Source organism: Drosophila albomicans, chromosome X, assembly GCF_009650485.2.
Source record: "Drosophila albomicans strain 15112-1751.03 chromosome X, ASM965048v2, whole genome shotgun sequence".
Lineage (NCBI taxonomy): Eukaryota > Metazoa > Arthropoda > Insecta > Diptera > Drosophilidae > Drosophila > Drosophila albomicans.
Genome location: NC_047627.2, coordinates 899,350 through 919,625, shown reverse-complemented (window position 1 = coordinate 919,625; position 20,276 = coordinate 899,350). Strand labels below are relative to the sequence as shown.

Genomic DNA, 20,276 nt, shown 5'->3' with positions numbered 1-20,276 from the left:
TTTAGTTGGTCTAGTTGGTCAACCAAATGAGGCAGCCGTTTGTCGCCATAATAACTTTGACAGGGGCGGAAGTGGGCGTGGTAAAAATTTGAAACCAACTTGATCTGAATTATTGTATATAGCATTAAAAAAAAAAAAAAATTTATGAGTCCCGACCGGGACTCGAACCGGCGCACCACCAAATGTTGGGCTTGTACACTACCAACACCAATATAGGCGAGCATGTAGATATATAAACGCATACATACATACAAACGAAAGCATAGCAGGCGTTTTTGCCCATACAAAAGTATTTCTTTATAGTTATTATTATTTATAATTATTTATTTATAATTATTATTTATAATTATTAATTTATAATTATTAAAAATACGATTAAAAAAAAAAAAAGTTTGTACCCCGAGCGGGTTCGAACCCGAGTACCCTGAGATGCAAATATAGAGGCGAACATGTATAGACGTATACGCATACATACAACACACACATAGAAGGCGTTTTTGCCCATACAAAAGTATTTCTTTAATAACTTAAACAATTTTTATCTGATCGCAACCAAATTTTCAGATATCAGATATCCGCTGTGCTGCGCGCCGGAAGCGGCCATCACCGTCTTGGAGGCAACTGCCCGGCTTAGCGAGCTGATGACCGCGCCAGTTGTGCGAAACGCCGTCTTGGAGACGAAAGTTGCGTTGTGCCAACCAGCTGCTGCGCCCTTTACGGCCCCAAGTGCGGGTGGTGCCGCCACCAGAGCTGTCTCCGGCATTGGCCCGATGGCCGCGCCAAGAAGTGCTCCTGCAGCCAAGAAGCCCGTGGAAACGTGGTCGGCTGTGGTGACGAGCAGGGACCCGACAGTGTCGGGCAAGGAGATTGCCTCCAGCTCTGGGCGTTAGAGTCGCGCCGTTATTCGTACGCCGTCAAGGAATAAGATTAATAAAGTGGTGGCCAACGCAAAATTTAACGAGGATCCCTGTGTTCGACGTGGACACAGCGATCATCCCGGAGGTTTTCATGGAAGAACTCTATGAAAACCATTTCAAGGAGGAGTTCTCGCCGGCGGCCTTCGGAAAGATGGTGCATATGGAATCGAAACCGTGGTCGGCCACTGATGGTGCCAGAATCAATCTGACACTTGAATGTGATGAAAAGGCGCAAGCGGTGCTTGATAAGACCGGGAGGGTCTATATCAAGTGGTTTTCGTTCCGCTGTAGGTCGCTCGTCCGTACATACGCGGGTCATCGCTGTGTGGGATTCGATCACAAGGTCTCACAATGCCGTTTGAAGAATGAAGTATGCCGTCAATGCGGGCAGACCGGCCATGTAGCGTCGAAAAGTGCTAGCCCGGTGGACTGCCGAAACTGCCGTTTCAAGGGGCTTCCCTCCGGGCATTACATGCTGTCGGAGACGTGTCCAATATATGGTGCGGTGTTAGCGAGGGTGCAAGCTAGACATTAAAAATATTAGCTTCATCCAAGCTAATTGTGGTCGAGGTCGAGGCGCTACCATCGTGTTTGCAACTCGGGTGCGAGACTCCCGCCACATGTTCGCTTTGGTGCAGGAACCGTTCGTCGACAGATCTCACGGCATCACGGGCATTCTGTCCGGGATGCGTGTGTTTGCTAATCGAAGTTCGAAGGCTGCCATCTTTTTGGACGACCCGGATGCCATCTGTATGCCGATTGAGTCGCTCATCACGGACTTTGGCATATGCGTGAGTGTCACTGGAAGATTTGGCTCAATCTTCCTGAGCTCCGTATATTGCCAATACAACACTGCGTTGGAAGCGAATATTGCGTATCTAGATTCCGTGCTACTGCTGGCTGGTAGCAATCGATCCAGAACCACTTGAGAATTGCAACAGGCGAAAATATAAAATTTACTGCCATACAAATTTGTGATTGGAGTACAAAATATTGCATACTTTTAAGCTTTTTTTTTTAAGAACATAAAAAATACAGTCAAGTGTGCTCAACTCTGAGACCCCCCGCTACCCAACGGTATTGGGTATAAAGAGCTCTTTAGAGACTAATCTCTAGTAAAGAGCTGTGAGACCATGTTTTGTGAAAACATTTTTAAGATATGCTTAATAATTATTTTATGAAATCTTGCATGTTCTTAAAACTTAAAGCCACTGCACTATGGGGATTTTCTATTTTAGCTGGAATTTAGGCGTTTGTTCCAATTAGAAGAATGTTAATGTCAATGCATTAACAGAACATAAAACTGTTATGGCTCATACCAAAAACATGTATATCTACCAGCTCTTTTGAGCATAACAGCTGTAAAGTCAGCTGTTGGATCAAAAAGCACGCGCGCTAAGTTGGCATATTTTTATACCCGCTACCCATAGGGTAGAAGGGTATTATAACTTTGTGCCGGCAGGAAATGTATGTAACAGGTAGAAGGAGGCATCTCCGACCCTATAAAGTATATATATTCTTGATCAGCGTCAACAGCCGAGACGATCTAGCCATGTCCGTCTGTGTGTCTGTCCGTCCGTCCGTATGAACACCTAGATCTCAGAGACTATAAGAGATAGAGCTATAATTTTTTTTCGACAGCATTTGTTATGCTTTCACGCAGATCAAGTTTGTTTCAAATTTTTGCCACGCCCACTTCCGCCCTCGCAAATCAAAAAAATCGAATAACAAGCGTAACTTTAGAGCTAGAGCTGCGAATTTGGGTATATACAATAATAACAATGGTATTTGTGATATCTGAAAATTTGATTGCGATCAAATTGTGGAAGTTATTAAAGCAATACTTTTGTATATGCAAAAACGCCTTCTTACTAGGGGTCTTAGGTGCTTTGGCCGACAATCTGATATATTGTGCCGTCTATGGTATATTTTGAATATGGTACTATAACGATATGGTACTATATACCATTTGGTATAATTTTAGTATATTTGTATTATTTGTATATTTTGAAAATCTCATATATATATCTCACAGTCGAGCACACTCGACTGTAACTTTCGTACTTGTTTATTAATAGCTTTCAACATAAATAAATGAATAACAAAGTTCACTTAAAAAAAATATGCCAACTTAGCGCGCGTGCTTTTGGATCCAACAGCTGACTTTACAGCTGTTATGCTCAAAAGAGCTGGTATATATATACATGTTTTTGGTATGAGCCATAACAGTTTTATGTTAACATTCTTCTAATTGGAACATTTTTCAAAAACGCCTAAATTCCAGCTAAAATAGAAAATGCCCCATAGTGCAGTGGCTTTAAGTTTTAAGAACATGCAAGATTTCATAAAATAATTATTAAGCATATCTTAAAAATGTTTACACAAAACATGGTCTCACAGCTCTTTACTAGAGATAAGTCTCTAAAGAGCTCTTTATACCCAATACCGTTGGGTAGCGGGGGTCTCAGAGTTGAGCACACTTGACTGTATTTTTTATGTTCTTAAAAAAAAAGCTTAAAAGTGTGCAATATTTCGTTCTCCAATCACAAATTTGTATGGCAGTAAATTTTATATAATTTCGCCTGTTGCAATTCTCAAGTGGTTCTGGATGGATTGCTACCAGCCAGCAGTAGCACGGATCTAGATACGCAATATACGCTTCCAACGGTGTGTTGTATTGGCAATATACCACAATTAGCTTGGATGAAGCTAAATATTTTAATGTCTAGCTTGCACCCTTTAGGGGAGAATGGGGGAAAGCATACAGGTCAAAGTGTCTGATTGTATTCAACTTGGTGAATGCCAGCATGATTCCTGTCACTGCTCTCTTCAAGCCGACGCACTACCTCCACGTGGTTCTCCCTGGATTGTCACTAAACTAAAGCGCGCGACGAGAGTCCTAACTCTACAAACTAGGTTTTGGCGTAGGACTTGGAATCCACCCATGTAAAACACAATTTCAGTGAAGGAAGCAAGAAAAGCCTCGGAAAGGAACCGATCTAACGTTGACGACCATAGCAAGCGTAAAAAGGACAATGATTTGAGAGTATGCACCTGGAACGTACGAACATTGTACAGACCTGGTGCTGCTCAACAACTAGCAGATACCCTCAACAAATGCAGGGCTGACATCACTGCTATCCAGGAGATGCGATGGATAGGACAAGGCTGCATAAAGAAGAAGAACTGCGACATATACTACAGCTGCCACCCAGAACGGCATGAATTTGGTTGTGGTTTCGTCGTAGGTGCCAGGCTGCGGCGCCGAGTCTCTCACTTTCGGCCAACAAACGAGAGAATTGCAACGATCCGAATTACTGCCAAATTCTTTAACATCAGCCTGATATGCGCACATGCCCCAACGGAGGAAAAGGACGATGCCACCAAGGACGCTTTCTATGCGGAGCTCGACCGAGCCTATGGCCGCTGTCCTTCCCATGACATTAAAATTCTCCTCGGGGATTTTAATGCCAAGGTAGGACGAGAAGACATCTTTGGTGCCACCGTCGGGCGATTTAGTCTACATGAGACCACCTCGAGCAATGGTCTCAGATTAATAGGCTTCGCAGCTGCGCATAATATGGTAGTTCGTAGTACCGGATTCCGTCATTTGGACATCCATAAGGCATCTTGGCTCTCTCCCGATCGACTGACCAGAAATCAGATCGATCATGTTGTGATCGATGCAAGGCATGCATCTAACATACTCGACGTGCGATCCTGTCGGGGTCCCAACATCGACTCGACCATTATCTTGTTGCAGCTAAGATTCGCACACGGCTATGTGTGGCGAAGATTGCACGTCGAAGTGCGTTAAGAAGGCTGGACATCGGAAAGCTGCAATCACAACAGGCGAAGAATGCATTCTCCACTCACGTCTCGGGGCTATTAAGCCGAGCACCTTCAATACCTGAAGACATAAGCGATATGTGGGCGCTCATATCTCACTCTCTGCGAGTTTCGGCAGAAGAAGTGCTTGGATTCCAGCGTCCTCTAACAAGGAATCCATGGTACGATCAGGAGTGTCATGACGCAACAGCTGCAAAGGACGCCGCCTACAGAAGAACACTGCAGGCTGGGCGACACGAGCTATTGTGGATGTCTACAGGTCGAGAAGAAGAGACGAAAAACGCCTTTTCAGACGCAAGAAGAAAGAGCAGGAAAGGCGAGAGTGTGAGAGCATATAGAGAGCAGCAGATGCAGAAATGAAGCACGCAACTTCTACCAGAGGGTCAAGCGTCTGACCCAAGGATTTAAGACTGGTGCAGTGGCGTGCAGGGACGATGATGGAAATCTTGTCACAGAAGCAGATGTCGTGCTGAAGTTATGGAGGGATCACTTCTCGAGTCTGTTATCTGGCTCAAACACAGACTCTGAAGACTATGATCCACGAACCCCAATCTATGGCACTGATATTGAAGTGCCAATCCCAAGTCATATCGAAGTCAAGGATGCAATCCAACGGCTTAAAAACAACAAGTCTGCAGGTGCTGACGGCCTGCCGGCAGAATTGTTTAAGGCAGCTGGTGATATGTTGGTAGGGAGCATGCACCAACTAATCAGTAAGATATGGCTCACGGAGAGCATGCCCGAAGATTGGAACCTCAGCATGATCTGTCCCATCCTGAAGAAGGGTGATGCCACGTTGCGCACCAACTACCGCGGAATTAGTCTTCTTCCAGTTGCATACAAGGTCCTAACGAGCGTATTGTGTGAAAGACTGAAACCCCATGCTGAAGCACTGATTGGACCTTATCAGTGCGGGTTCAGGCCTGGCAAGTCCACCGTTGACCAGATTTTCACCTTGCGCCAAATCCTGGAGAAGTCTTACGAAAACCAGATCGACACGTACCATCTCTTCGTCGACTACAAAGCCGCATTTGATAGCCCCCGGCGAGATCGCCTATATGCCGCCATGTCTGAGCTTTGTATACCAGCAAAGCTGACTAGACTTTGCAGAATGACATTGAGCAACACCATCAGCTCTGTCAAGGTAGGATGTGGCCAATCCGAAACCTTTACTACCAAGTGTGGCCTCAGACAAGGTGACTCACTGTCTTGTATACTCTTCAATATTTTAATGGAGAGTATTATAAGAAAGGCTGGTGTACATCGGACGGGCACGATATTAACCAACAGATGTGTCCAGCTCCTTGGTTACGCTGATGATATTGATATCATTGGCCGCACCAAGCGTGATGTCACAGGAGCCTTCGGGGCTATTGAAAAGGAATCAGCGAAAGTAGGACTAGCGGTGAATATGGAGAAAACAAAGTTTATGGTGTGCTCTAGCAGAGAATCGCGGCGTCTTGATTCTCAGCTGACTGCAGAAAACTATAGCTTTGGGTCCGTCAAGGAGTTCATTTACCTAGGCACTGCTATAACCAGTACAAATGATGTCAGTCTGGAGATTAAGCGGAGAATAACACTTGCCAGGTGTTACTTTGGGCTCAGTAGGCAGTTCAATAGTAGAGCTCTCTCTCGACGCACAAAAACCACACTCTACAAAACGCTCATTCTTCCAGTACTCCTGTATGGTGCGGAGTGCTAGACAGTGACGCAGTCAGACGCAGCTGCTCTTGGAGTGTTCGAGAGGAAAATTCTTCGTAAAATCTTTGGTCCAATCTGCGTGGATGATGTTTATCGCATCAGATATAACCATGAGCTGTATGAGCTGTACGGTGATGTTGACGTGGCCAGTCGAGTGAAATCTCAAAGACTTCGCTGGCTGGGCCACGTTGCCCGTATGGATGAAGACGCTCCGGCTCGTAAGGTGTTTGATGCGGTGATTGTTGGGACACGAAGGAGAGGACGACCCCGAACGCGTTGGCAAGACCAGGTGATGGAAACCCTGTCCACACTTGGTGTTACCAACTGGCGAAGGCGCGCTCAGGACAGAGACGCGTGGAGGCACATTACGCTTCAGGCTGAGACCCAATAAAAGGGTTGTCATGGCCAAATAATAATTATAGCTTGCACCCTCACTAACACCGCACCATATATTGGGCACGTCTCCGACAGCATGTAATGCCCGGAGGGAAGCCCCTTGAAACGGCAGTTTCGGCAGTCCACTGGGCTAGCACTTTTCGACGCTACATGGCCGGTCTGCCCGCATTGGCGGCATACTTCATTCTTCAAACGGCATTGTGAGACCTTGTGGTCGAATCCCACACAGCGATGACACGCGTATGTACGGACGAGCGACCTACAGCGGAACGAAAACCACTTGATATAGACCCTCCCGGTCTTATCAAGCGCCGCTTGCGCCTTTTCATCACATTCAAGTGTCAGATTGATTCTGGCACCATCAGTGACCGACCACGGTTTCGATTCCATATGCACCATCTTTCCGAAGGCCGCCGGCGAGAACTCCTCCTTGAAATGGTTTTCATAGAGTTCTTCCATGAAAACCTCCGGGATGATCGCTGTGTACACGTCGAACACAGTGATCCTCGTTAAATTTTGCGTTTGCCACCACTTTATTAATCTCATTCCTTGACGGCGTACGAATAACGGCGCGACTCTAACGCCCAGAGCTGGAGGCAATCTCCTTGCCCGACACTGTCGGGTCCCTGCTCGTCACCACAGCCGACCACGTTTCCACGGGCTTCTTGGCTGCAGGAGCACTTCTTGGCGCGGCCATCGGGCCAATGCCGGAGACAGCTCTGGTGGCGGCACCACCCGCACTTGGGGCCGTAAAGGGCGCAGCAGCTGGTTGGCACAACGCAACTTTGGTCTCCAGTAAATTTTATATATTCGCCTGTTGCAATTCTCAAGTGGTTCTGGATGGATTGCTACCAGCCAGCAGTAGCACGGAATCTAGATACGCAATATTCGCTTCCAACGCAGTGTTGTATTGGCAATATACGGAGCTCAGGAAGATTGAGCCAAATCTTCCAGTGACACTCACGCATATGCCAAAGTCCGTGATGAGCGACTCAATCGGCATACAGATGGCATCCGGTCGTCCAAAAAGATGGCAGCCTTCGAACTTCGATTAGCAAACACACGCATCCCGGACAGAATGCCCGTGATGCCGTGAGATCTGTCGACGAACGGTTCCTGCACCAAAGCGAACATGTGGCGGGAGTCTCGCACCCGAGTTGCAAACACGATGGTAGCGCCTCGACCTCGACCACAATTAGCTTGGATGAAGCTAAATATTTTAATGTCTAGCTTGCACCCTCGCTAACACCGCACCATATATTGGGCACGTCTCCGACGGCATGTAATGCCCGGAGGGAAGCCCCTTGAAACGGCAGTTTCGGCAGTCCACCGGGCTAGCACTTTTCGACGCTACATGGCCGGTCTGCCCGCATTGGCGGCATACTTCATTCTTCAAACGGCATTGTGAGACCTTGTGGTCGAATCCCACACAGCGATGACACGCGTATGTACGGACGAGCGACCTACAGCGGAACGAAAACCACTTGATATAGACCCTCCCGGTCTTATCAAGCACCGCTTGCGCCTTTTCATCACATTCAAGTGTCAGATTGATTCTGGCACCATCAGTAACCGACCACGGTTTCGATTCCATATGCACCATCTTTCCGAAGGCCGCCGGCGAGAACTCCTCCTTGAAATGGTTTTCATAGAGTTCTTCCATGAAAACCTCCGGGATGATCGCTGTGTCCACGTCGAACACAGTGATCCTCGTTAAATTTTGCGTTGGCCACCACTTTATTAATCTCATTCCTTGACGGCGTACGAATAACGGCGCGACTCTAACGCCCAGAGCTGGAGGCAATCTCCTTGCCCGACACTGTCGGGTCTCTGCTCGTCACCACAGCCGACCACGTTTCCACGGGCTTCTTGGCTGCAGGAGCACTTCTTGGCGCGGCCATCGGGCCAATGCCGGAGACAGCTCTGGTGGCGGCACCACCCGCACTTTGGGCCGTAAAGGGCGCAGCAGCTGGTTGGCACAACGCAACTTTCGTCTCCAAGACGGCGTTTCGCACAACTGGCGCGGTCATCAGCTCGCTAAGCCGGGCAGTTGCCTCCAAGACGGTGATGGCCGCTTCCGGCACCAGTCCAGCGCGCAGCACAGCGGACCTCACCGTCTGGTCCACACCCGCAAATCAATAAATTCGAATAACAAGCGTAATTATCAAGCTACAACTGCGAATTTCGGTGTATACAATATAAACTATAGTATTTATGATTTCTGAAAATTTGATTGCGATCAAATTGTGGAAGTTATTAAAGAAATACTTTTGTATATGCAAAAACGCCTTCTTACTAGGGGTCTTAGGTGCTTTGGCCGACAATCTGATATATTGTGCGTCTATGGTATATTTTTGAATATGGTACTATAACGATATGGTACTATATACCATTTGGTATAATTTTAGTATATTTGTATTATTTGTATATTTTGAAAATCTCATATATATATCTCACAGTCGAGCACACTCGACTGTAACTTTCTTACTTGTTTATTAATAGCTTTCAACATAAATAAATGAATAACAAAGTTCACTTAAAAAAAATATGCCAACTTAGCGCGCGTGCTTTTGGATCCAACAGCTGACTTTACAACTGTTATGCTCAAAAGAGCTGGTAGATATACATGTTTTTGGTAACATAACAGTTTTATGTTCTGTTAATGCATTGACATTAACATTCTTCTAATTGGAACATTTTTCAAAAACGCCTAAATTCCAGCTAAAATAGAAAATGCCCCATAGTGCAGTGGCTTTAAGTTTTAAGAACATGCAAGATTTCATAAAATAATTATTAAGCATACCTTAAAAATGTTTTCACAAAACATGGTCTCACAGCTCTTTACTAGAGATTAGTCTCTAAAGAGCTCTTTATACCCAATACCGTTGGGTAGCGGGGTGTCTCAGAGTTGAGCACACTTGACTGTATTTTTTATGTTTGTTGAACTACTAAGCTTTTTTAGTAGTTTTATTTGCACGTCTATTGTTTATAAATAAAACACGCAAGTTTCGAATTCAATTGTTTATTGAGACGGTACATATGTACGTATATGTAACCACCTTAGAATGGTTGGCTGTGACTTTCGTAGTACGAAGCTTCGCCACCGACACGATTACAAGCGTTTTTACAATTCAAGAATGAAAACAAGAGAGACAAACAATTAGCCGATCGAACTGCAAGCGATCGCTAACAGAGAGCATACAGCGCTGCCGGCAGATGCAGCGCTGCTGGCAGACGCTGTCACAGCATTGCATTAACATGCGTTGTCTGCTGCTCCCGACAATGTTCTTAAAAAAAAAAGCTTAAAAGTATGCAATATTTCGTTCTCCAATCACAAATTTGTATGGCATAATTGCAGGTTTATTTACATAAATTAAAAACGTAAACAGTGAATTTTATTTTTTCGCCTGTTGCAATTCTCAAGTGGTTCTGGACGGGAGCTGGACAGTATCACTCTCAATGCGACATGGCGCCGCGACCGCTTGTCCGTCGTCCAATTCCAGCTGAGCAATGAGAAAACATACGATTAGTAGTCGGTTCGCAAATCGAGCAGGAAATTCAGTACTGCCTCTTTGACAGTGGTGTCATTTCCGCTTTTTTCCCGTCAGGTTTGGATTTTTTTGAAGTGTGATTACAGGAAAACAGCGGGCAGCGGGAATTCTGGCTTTTTGACCAAATTTAAGCAGCTTTTTTTTTAGTTTACTTTTAAATTGAATTTAGCAGCTGAAATAGTTAGCGTTTCTTATAATATTCCACATAAAGATATTTATCCATCTTTGTTACTGAATTTAGACATCGGGGATGATTCAAAAGCGACATCATCTACTCGATATGTTTTATTATTGTAGTCTGTTAAAACAATCATGCCTATCACTTCACGAATGTGAATCATGTTCTCGAATGTTTTTCGACAAAATGTGATACAAGTATCCGTTCTCATCACTTTGTGAGAGATTTCAGCGCATAAAAGTAAATCAGATTCATGTTGACGAATTGAAGTTATATACCCGGCCATAATTCCATTCGATTTGGATTTTCTTGAAGTGTGATTGCGGGAAAAATATGAAAACAGCCGGCAGCGGGAATTCTTTTTTTTTATATTACTTTTACTTAAATTTTAGAGATGTTTTAATTGAATTTATTGGCTCTGCCTCTGCAGACGGAATCGTAGCGCGTTCCTGTGAAGAGCTTAGCATATATTCCCTGTGTTCCAGCTTGTACTCGTCGATCACAAGCAGCTTATCCTCGTCCGGTCGAGTGAGTGGCATGCCTAGGGTGTTGCTAACACTGCACACCGACTCTTCTTGCAGTTCAGCCACTGGCTGGCTGTTGGCTTGTTCAGACTCCTTGAGCATATATAAAAGAGATTTGACTAGCATTGTAATTATGATCATTTGCATAGTGTAGTAGTACTCACTCTCCAGGTTTTTCAGTTTTATCCACTTATCTTCGGTCATCTTATGCCTGAAGATCGTCATCAATGTCCCGACAAAGGGAGCCCAAGCACGTAGCTGCTGCACCTTTGCCCGATATGGTGAGTCCTTTATTACTTCCATAACATCATCTTCCGTGTCACTCATAGCTGGACTTTTTGATTACAGCTTCTAATGACATGAAATGAAATCCAAATTTTCAAATTTTTTTAGAAATCACAAATACTATAGTTAATTTTGTATATACTAATTGCCTATTGTATATAAAATTCGCGACTCTAGCTTTTCATATTATAATTATATAAGCCTCTCTTATAAAAATGTTTCATACGGACAGACAGACATAACAGCTTGTCTAGAGATGTTAGTGATCTAAAGACTCTATATATTTTATAGGGTCGGAGATGCCTCCTTATGCCTATTACCTATGGGAATGCACTTGACTGTATTTTTTATGCGACCATCTTATAAAAAAAACTTAAAAGAATGCAGGTTAAGTCGTTCGAGCACAATCACAAATTTGTATGGCAGTAAATTTTATATTTTCACCTTCGCAATTCTCAAGTGGTTCTGGATGGATTGCTACCAGCCAGCAGTAGCACGGAATCTAGATACGCAATGTACGGTTCCAACGCAGTGTTGTATTGGCAATATACGGAGCTCAGGAAGATTGAGCCAAATCTTCCAGTGACACTCACGCATATGCCAAAGTCCGTGATGAGCGACTCAATCGGCATACAGATGGCATCCGGGTCGTCCAAAAAGATGGCAGCCTTCGAACTTCGATTAGCAAACACACGCATCCCGGACAGAATGCCCGTGATGCCGTGAGTTCTGTCGACGAACGGTTCCTGCACCAAAGCGAACATGTGGCGGGAGTCTCGCACCCGAGTTGCAAACACGATGGTAGCGCCTCGACCTCGACCACAATTAGCTAAATATTTTAATGTCTAGCTTGCACCCTCGCTAACACCGTACCATATATTGGGCACGTCTCCGACAGCATGTAATGCCCGGAGGGAAAAGTTTAATTTTGTCTGCCACCGGTTCTTGATACCAGTAACAATTTTGTTGCCGCAATCTGTACTTGAAACAAATTGAGCTCGGAGAAGTGAATACCACGAATGTTCGTTGAGTACTGATTTTATTGTGGAATATGCAGGGTTTATATATACAATATCTTAAGAACTAATGTTTGTTTAGGTCAAAATCTTATCTGTTTATAGTTTACAATGGGTAGCCTGATAATCAATAGTTATCTCATAGTTTAATAGTCTGAACAGTTGTAAAATAGGATAACCTTATCTTATATCGCTTAAGTTTATGACGCATGCAGGTCAAATCATCCGTGCTGACAGATGGTGTGAAGTCGTAAATGCGCAGCGGTGCCTGTTTGTATAGGACTATCTGTTATCTATCTGCAGCCCACGATTTTCTGCTTGTCTCGAAATCGTACATCCTCCCGGCCGTTGAACGCAGTTTCAACCATCATCGATGTTAATGGTGAACGGCGGACTCGAAGTCGTATCAGTTTTCCTCATTGCCACCGCTGGTATCTGGACTTGCTGTGGTCTCTTGTCTCTGTTGTACCATTTTCTTACCCAGTGAATGGTCAATATTATTATGATGAATGTTAGGCCGATGTACATTGCGATGTGATGATGCTTGATCGTCTCAAGTCTATGTGGTAGTCTGAGTCTTCGGTTTGGTACAAGATCCCGTTGAAGATCCAGTAGTTCGGTATAACCAAATTTATTTGTTTTCCTGGAGGTAATATTTTGTCTTTTAATCGTTGTGTTGTTAACATCGATTTCTCCAAAACGGGCGTATGAGGTGAACGTCGATGTTTCTATACCAGTTTGACTGATTACTGTTATTAGGGAGTTGCGTATGGTGCATCCTGCCTTTGCTGTCAGTAGCCCCGTGTTGCGTAACCAGATATCTGATGTTCCATCGGTGCAAACAGCTGAGAGTTTTATTGGCGTCCTTGTCGCAAAAATCCATTGATTCCTTTTATGCATCTCTTGCCAAATGAACGTTTTATTTGTGATTTCCAAATGACATGAAGTGTCTGTTTTATTATGGAATAGTTGCATTTCGCAGCTCATTTCTGTAGAGATCATTGATTGCTTGCTGTGACAAATAAAATCATTTATCGATCTTGGATGACAATTTGCTACGTCTTCCGTCGTCATATCAACAAACTTATCTCGATAGTTGTTAATTGCAATGAATGGTGTTTTAATTTTGAACAGATGAAATCCATATATATTTGCAGCTGGGATCGGTATTAATTTGTATATGTCCAATACCTGTGCCGATATTAATGGTACTGTTATTTTTATAATCACATGATTATCTACTATGGTGCCTTCAGCTTGCATCAGTTTGTATGCCATGAGTATGTTTTCTTGGCTAATAGGTAGCATTTGATCAGGCTTCAAATGATCCCTTATTTGATTACATTGCTCCTTTAGTTGTCGTGGTGATAATAGAAGTGGACTAATAGTGTTGTGGCGCACGTCTGTTAACACTTTGATGATTTCATTCTGCATTCGTTGTAAATTAGCAGCGAGCAACGTAAGTTGTGATGTCAGCGTGATGTACCAGTGATATTTATCTTGTATTATTGCATTCATTTGACTTTCAATTAGGTTGAGTCGTTTTGCGTATGCAATTTCATCTCGTTTCACTATGTTTATTGTTGAATCAACTAAGGATGTTTGGTTTTGTAATAACTCCAAAAGATGATCTTCATTGTCCTTGACCTTCGATATTGTTTTCGACATGTCTTGTGCATATTGAGAATCTAATACACCAAATAGACTGCTTGCAATGTTTCCCACGATGTCCAATGGTGCTCGAACTTTCCGTGATTTGGCCAATAGCATATTTTCCATGATGAGTTCATTCTCTATGTGTCGGAAGTATTGGTACATTCCTTCACATGAGTGGGCGTCATTAAGTGTAGCGCACATTTCACCAATTTTTGTTGTTCCTTTTGAAAATGTAGCCATGTCACTCCAATATGGCTTGAGATCGAAGTAAGCCACTATGGTCCAGTCAGCCACTGCTAATTGGGTTGTACCAATTTTCTCGAAAAATATTCCTGGTTTTGATCCAAACTGAGTTATTTGAATCGATTGGGCCCAGGCTAATGGTAGTAATAATAGCATGACAATCATAACACTGGTTATCGAAGCGTGATTTGGTTGTTTCCTTTTTCTCATCTGTCGGTCTTCAACTGCTTTGTTTTCTTCTTCCATTTCATCTTCTTCAATTGGATGTTTGTCAGTGGGTTCTTCTTCATTAAAGAGTGGAGCAACATGTTGAATCTCACGTTTAAAGATCCCTTTGGTCGTTTTAACTTCAACCACTCGTGCAAAGTTGTCCTTCCCGTAGAACACTCGAACAATTCTTCCCATCGGCCATTGTAATACAGGAACATTGTCTTCCTTTATTATTACTAAAGTGCCTTCCTTTATGTTTGCTGAGGATCTTCTCCATTTTTGACGTTGCTGCAACTGTTGTAAATACTCCTGCGACCATTGTTTCCAGAATGCATGTTTCAGTTTTGAAACGGCCTGCCATCGATTGCCTAACGTTTTTGGTTGCTGCGATGGTTCACAATCAGCTTGTGCAGTTAGCGGCTCTCCAATTAGGAAGTGTCCAGGCGTTAGTGCTGTAACGTCATTTGGGTCATCGGACAGTGGTGTTAATGGTCGAGAGTTCAATATGGCCTCTATTTCGACTATAACTGTTTCCAGTTCTTCATAAGTAAGATCGGCTGTCGTCACATTTTTCAGTAATAAATGTTTTGCCGATTTTACTGCAGCTTCCCATAATCCTCCGAAGTGTGGTGCACGAGGTGGAATGAATTTAAATTGAACTCCCTTGTTGTTACACTCCTGGAGAATTTGGGTTTTCGCATTATCGGAGAATATAGCCTCCTGTAATTCCTGCAACTTGTTTTTTGCTCCCACAAAATTTGTTGCGTTGTCGCAGTGAAGAACTTGGCATTTCCCTCGCCGAGCAATGAAACGACGAAGTGCTGCCAAGAATGCCTCTGTTGTGAGATCGCTAACCAGCTCGAGATGCACCGCTTTAGTCGCGAAACAGCAGAATATGGCAATGTAAGCTGTGCTAGGCTTCTTTCCTCTCACTTTGTAGTGGATTTTAAATGGTCCACAATAATCGACGCCAGAGTTGAAAAATGGTCGAGCTTGCGTTACTCTAAGTGGTGGCAGATTTCCCATGATCTGCTCCATTAATTTTGGCTTAGCTTTAGTGCACTTGACACAGGCTTTTACCGTGCTCCTAGCCATAGTTTTTCCTTTAAGAATCCAGAATTGCTGCCTTGATGTAGTCAATAGAGCCTGAGGTCCGCAATGCATGTTGTCCTTGTGTATTTGCACAAGAATCATCTTCACAACAGGGTCGTTGTATGGCAGAAGTATCGGATGTTTGGAGTCGAATGATATATTTGCCGCCTCCAGTCGACCTCCTACACGCAAAATTCCATTCTGATCTAAGAATGGTGATAGTGAGTTGATTGAACTGCCCTTTAGTGTCTCCCTTTGCCTCTTGAGATGTTTGATGTCATCTTTGAAGTCGATATTTTGAATGTTGCGGAAAACAATTTTTCGGGCTTCCATTATTTCTTCAAACTCAATGGTGTGGCTTATGTATTTCTTCTTACGTCGGAAGCGCATCATGTAAGCTATTACTCTGAGTAGCTTGTTAAACGAATTATTATGCTGTATTGTGTATATTATGTCCTCCTCTTTTGTGATAGTCATCACGGATGGTTGACTAACCTTTGGCGGATTCATAATTATTAATTCCTCGTTGGTAGCAATAAAAGGAGCCGGCCATGTGGATGATGAACCATGTAGGAACATAGGGCCGTAGAACCACATGGCATGTTCCGCGAATTTTGAAGCTGTCATTCCTCTGGAGAGGACATCTGCTGCATTGTGTTCTGATGCAACATGTCTCCACTGTTTTGGTATGGATAGCTCATGTATTGTTGCAACTCTAGTGGCAACGAATTTATCTCGAATGGATGATGAGCAATTAATCCATGACAGTACAATCCGTGAATCAGACCAGTAATATGTGGATGCATTTTTCATGGCCAAGTCTTCCTTTATTTTGGAAGTCAACTGTGCTCCTAATACAGCAGCCTTAAGTTCCAGACGTGGTAGAGTTATTGTATTAATTGGTGCTAAGTGAGATTTTGCACATAATAACTGGATCGTTCTTCGCTTGTCCTTATATGTTGCTCGGATGTATACAGCAGCTCCATATGCTTTCTCCGAGGCATCAACAAATGTGTGGATTTCTGCCGTCACAGGTGTTTTTCCTGAGTATACGTGACGTGGTACTTTTATGGTGTTCAGAACCTTTAGCTCCTCCCTGTAGCGTTTCCATTCCTCCTGAAGATGAGCCGGCAGATCGTCTTTGTACCCATAACCCTCCTTTGTGAGGTGTTGCATGAAAATTTTTGCTTTCATTACAACTGGGGAAAATAAACCAAGAGGATCAAATATCCTAAAGATTTCAGACACAACATCTCGTCTTGATATGTTGGCCTTTGTTGCTATCTCCGTTTTCCCACAAAGGTGATCTGTCGTTGGTGTCCAGGTGATTCCGAGGGTCTTAATCGTGTAGTCCTCATATGAAGTCTCCTCCAGTTGTACATTTGAAGTGATGTCTTCCCTCGGAACTCCTTGTAGAACTTGGTAATTGTTAGTACACCATTTTCTTAACTTGAATCCAGATTTTTGCAGAAGTTTGTTGTTGTTGCCTCTGTAGAGCTTCTGGTATAGTTTCGGCTCCGGTTAAGCAATCGTCTACATAGAAGTCGTTTTCCAATGCGGCAGCACCATTAGGGTATTCCTTTCTGCCTTTTTGTGCTATGTGCTGCAAGCATTTTGTGGCTAAATATGGTGCAGCTTTTGTTCCATAGGTAACCGTTTTTAATCTGTAGTACCGCAAATCCTCAGATGGATCATTGCGCCAAACAATTGTTTGGAAATATTGGTCCTCGGGTTTTATCCAGATTTGACGGTACATTTTCTCTATGTCCGCCGTGAAAACATATTTGTGAGTCCTAAATCGCAGCAAAATTGAAAATATAGAGTTTTGCACCTTAGGTCCTTTGTGCAGTAAGTCGTTGAGCGATTTTCCTGATGACGTAACTGCAGATGCATCGAAAACCACTCTTAATTTGGTTGTTGCACTTTCAGGTTTGAGCACACAGTGATGTGGTATGAAGTACCGTGCTTTTGTTATTTCATTTGTGTGCATCTCCTTCATATGCCCAAGAGCTTCATATTCTTTCATGAAATCCACATAACTTGCCTTAGTTTGTGGATCTCGCAATAGCCGTTTTTCCAAAGAAAGGAATCGTCGTGTCGCAAGATCACGACTCTCCCCCAGGGCTGAAGCATTATCCATGAATGGGAGACTAACAATCGGTTTCTTATCAATTGCAGTCTGAATGTTCTGGAGAAAGTGCATTTCACACTGTTTCTCCAGTGGTGATAGACATGGTGTATCGGTTGAGAATGAATCCAGTTCCCAAAATTTCGTAATTTGTTGGTCTACCTTATCTTCTTCGGTTAGAGCTGCACAAGTAGTTGATCTTGATGAATTATGTTTTAATTTTCCAGCCACAATCCATCCTAGTTTGGTTTTCTGTAATCTTGGCAGTCCTTTACCCAACGATAAATGCTTGTCCTGCATTATATCGTAGTAGTGTTCTGCTCCTAAGAGTAGATCAATCTTTCCTGCTTTGTCAAAGTTAGGATCTGCTAATTCAATATGCTTTGGAAGTTTCCAACGAGCAATATCAATTGACTGTCCTGGTTGATCTGCAACAATGTGAGGCAATACAATAGCCTCCAATCGAGAGTTGAAATTATTATGCTGTGATTTGAGCATAACATTAACACGTGCCTTCGATGTTTGTGTTCGTCCACCAATTCCATTTATTTGTAGCTCTGATTTTTTAACGTTGAGAGCTAATATATTTAATGCTCTTTCAGAGATTACATTGACTTGAGAACCTGAGTCAAGTAAGGCTCTGAATTCGGCCATTTGTCCATTATTGCCTTCAATAATAACTCGAGCAGTGGCTAAAAGTACATAATTGGTTTGTACTCCACTTGCTGATGCTGCTGTTTTGGAGTCAGGCTTCGATTCCAAATGTAGAAGAGTGTTATGCCTTTTATCGCATTTAAAACAATTTTTCTTCTGACATTCCTTTGCTGAATGATCGCGTTTGAAACATTTTACGCATAACTTGTTCCTTTGAACCCAATTTAATCGTTCAGCTGTTGTTTTCTTCAAAAATTCGTTGCACTTATACATAACGTGATTGGTTTTGTTACAGAAATAGCATGTATACTCTGTACCAATCTGAGCGCATGTGCCTTTTTGGTGTGATTTATCTTATCACTGCCGGTAGCCTCCAATGTAAGGAACCGATGTTCCAAGAAGGTCAAAAACTGATCCAGTTTCTACAGCTTCTTTAAGTCTACAACTGATTGTTCATATAACATATGAGTTTGACGATCCAATTTCCTTGTCAAACTACATAACAGTATTGGATCCCAGTTTTCAGTTTGAATTCCAATGTTATTTAGTGCAGATAATGTTTCTTTGATATTATCATGCATTTGCCTTTATAGACTTGCCATCATTTGTTATTGATGGTTGGTCTAATATTTTTTGTATTAATGCGTTACTTAGCACTCTTTTGTTGCTAAAACGCTCTTGTAGCATATTCCATGCTGTTTCATAATTTTCTTCGGTTAAGGATAGATGGCGTATTAAACGCTCAGCATCTCCAATGATGCTAGTTTTTAAGTACCACATCTTTTGAATGATGGGTAATGATGCTTCATGAATCATTTTCTTGAAGATGTCATGAAATTGTTGCCATTTTAGATAATCCCCATCAAATTTGGGAATTTCAACCTTCGGCAACGGCAATGAGGCATGCATTTGGGGTATGTTAGCAGGACGAGAGATACTTTCGTCACATGTCATAGTTTGGACTCCTATGACGGCGTCTTCAGCTGATAAATATCTCCGGTCGCTATATCCAAGTTTTGCAGGATCCTCAAATTTTTTATAAATTTCTATGTGGATCGTTGTTATCTTATTCCAATACTGATTTATGATTGGCATAAATCCTTGACGAGTTTCATTCGTCATTTTGTTCATGATGCGTTCCAAGCTATCCAGCAAAACCCTTTGTTCACAAATCATTGGCTCCAGTTCTGATTCTTTTTCACTGGAAGTAACCGATCCAGTATCCATTTGTATTGTGGATAATTGATTATTAAATTCTCCTTTGTAGGATACAACCAAATCTCTTATTTGATTGAAGTAGTCATTTTTAAAGTAATTGTGCTCAATTTTAGCACCTTCTGTTTTACTTTTTATATTTAAATTCTCTTTAGAAAATGTTTCCCACAGCTTAACTAACTTCTCAATGCGTTTTTGGAAGTAGTCATGCTGTAGTTTTCGCTCAGGCGAGTCCTTTTTGTAATTCCTTATTACGTTTTGGATCTCTTCGCCTGTTATTAATTGCCTGTCCAGCAATGCGCTGATATTCGATGATGCCATTTTTGATTTAAAGTAATACCTGACCCGTTGGAGGTATTTTGTTTTGTCGCTTTGACAGGTTGTGCCTCTACTCACAACCAAATAGGCGGTCAAGGTGCACTTTTAAATATTACGGCTATGGAGCTTGATTTTCTCCTTCTTTGTTTCTGCCAAGTTGACTATCCAGTGATGTCCAAGATCGCCAAGTTGATCAGTTGTTGGTCTTTCAAATTGGTCGCCCAGTTGACCAATTATACGTGTAGGATTCTCCAAAATAATCCTGTGTCCAGAAGTCGGGGGTCACCAAATGTTTGATATGTTAGCTGAAAAGTTTAATTTTGTCTGCCACCGGTTCTTGATA

General features: G+C 42.9%; 2 protein-coding genes across 2 annotated transcripts; one reads left to right on the top strand and one right to left on the bottom strand.

The window, feature by feature from the left end:
• Nucleotides 1-4,138: 4,138 nt before the first annotated feature.
• Nucleotides 4,139-4,734, top strand: LOC127565323 (craniofacial development protein 2-like). Its single transcript, XM_052003322.1, has 2 exons — nt 4,139-4,161; nt 4,257-4,734. Exons 1-2 carry the CDS (start codon nt 4,139-4,141, stop codon nt 4,732-4,734), a joined length of 501 nt encoding a protein of 166 aa, XP_051859282.1.
• Nucleotides 4,735-12,777: 8,043 nt separating this feature from the next.
• Nucleotides 12,778-19,984, bottom strand: LOC127565319 (uncharacterized). The gene is made up of 5 exons (XM_052003305.1): nt 19,507-19,984; nt 18,022-18,174; nt 17,273-17,928; nt 14,637-17,118; nt 12,778-13,238 (listed from the first exon to the last, which is right to left on the bottom strand). Exons 1-5 carry the CDS (start codon nt 19,934-19,936, stop codon nt 12,778-12,780), a joined length of 4,182 nt encoding a protein of 1,393 aa, XP_051859265.1. The 5' UTR covers nt 19,937-19,984.
• Nucleotides 19,985-20,276: the final 292 nt, after the last annotated feature.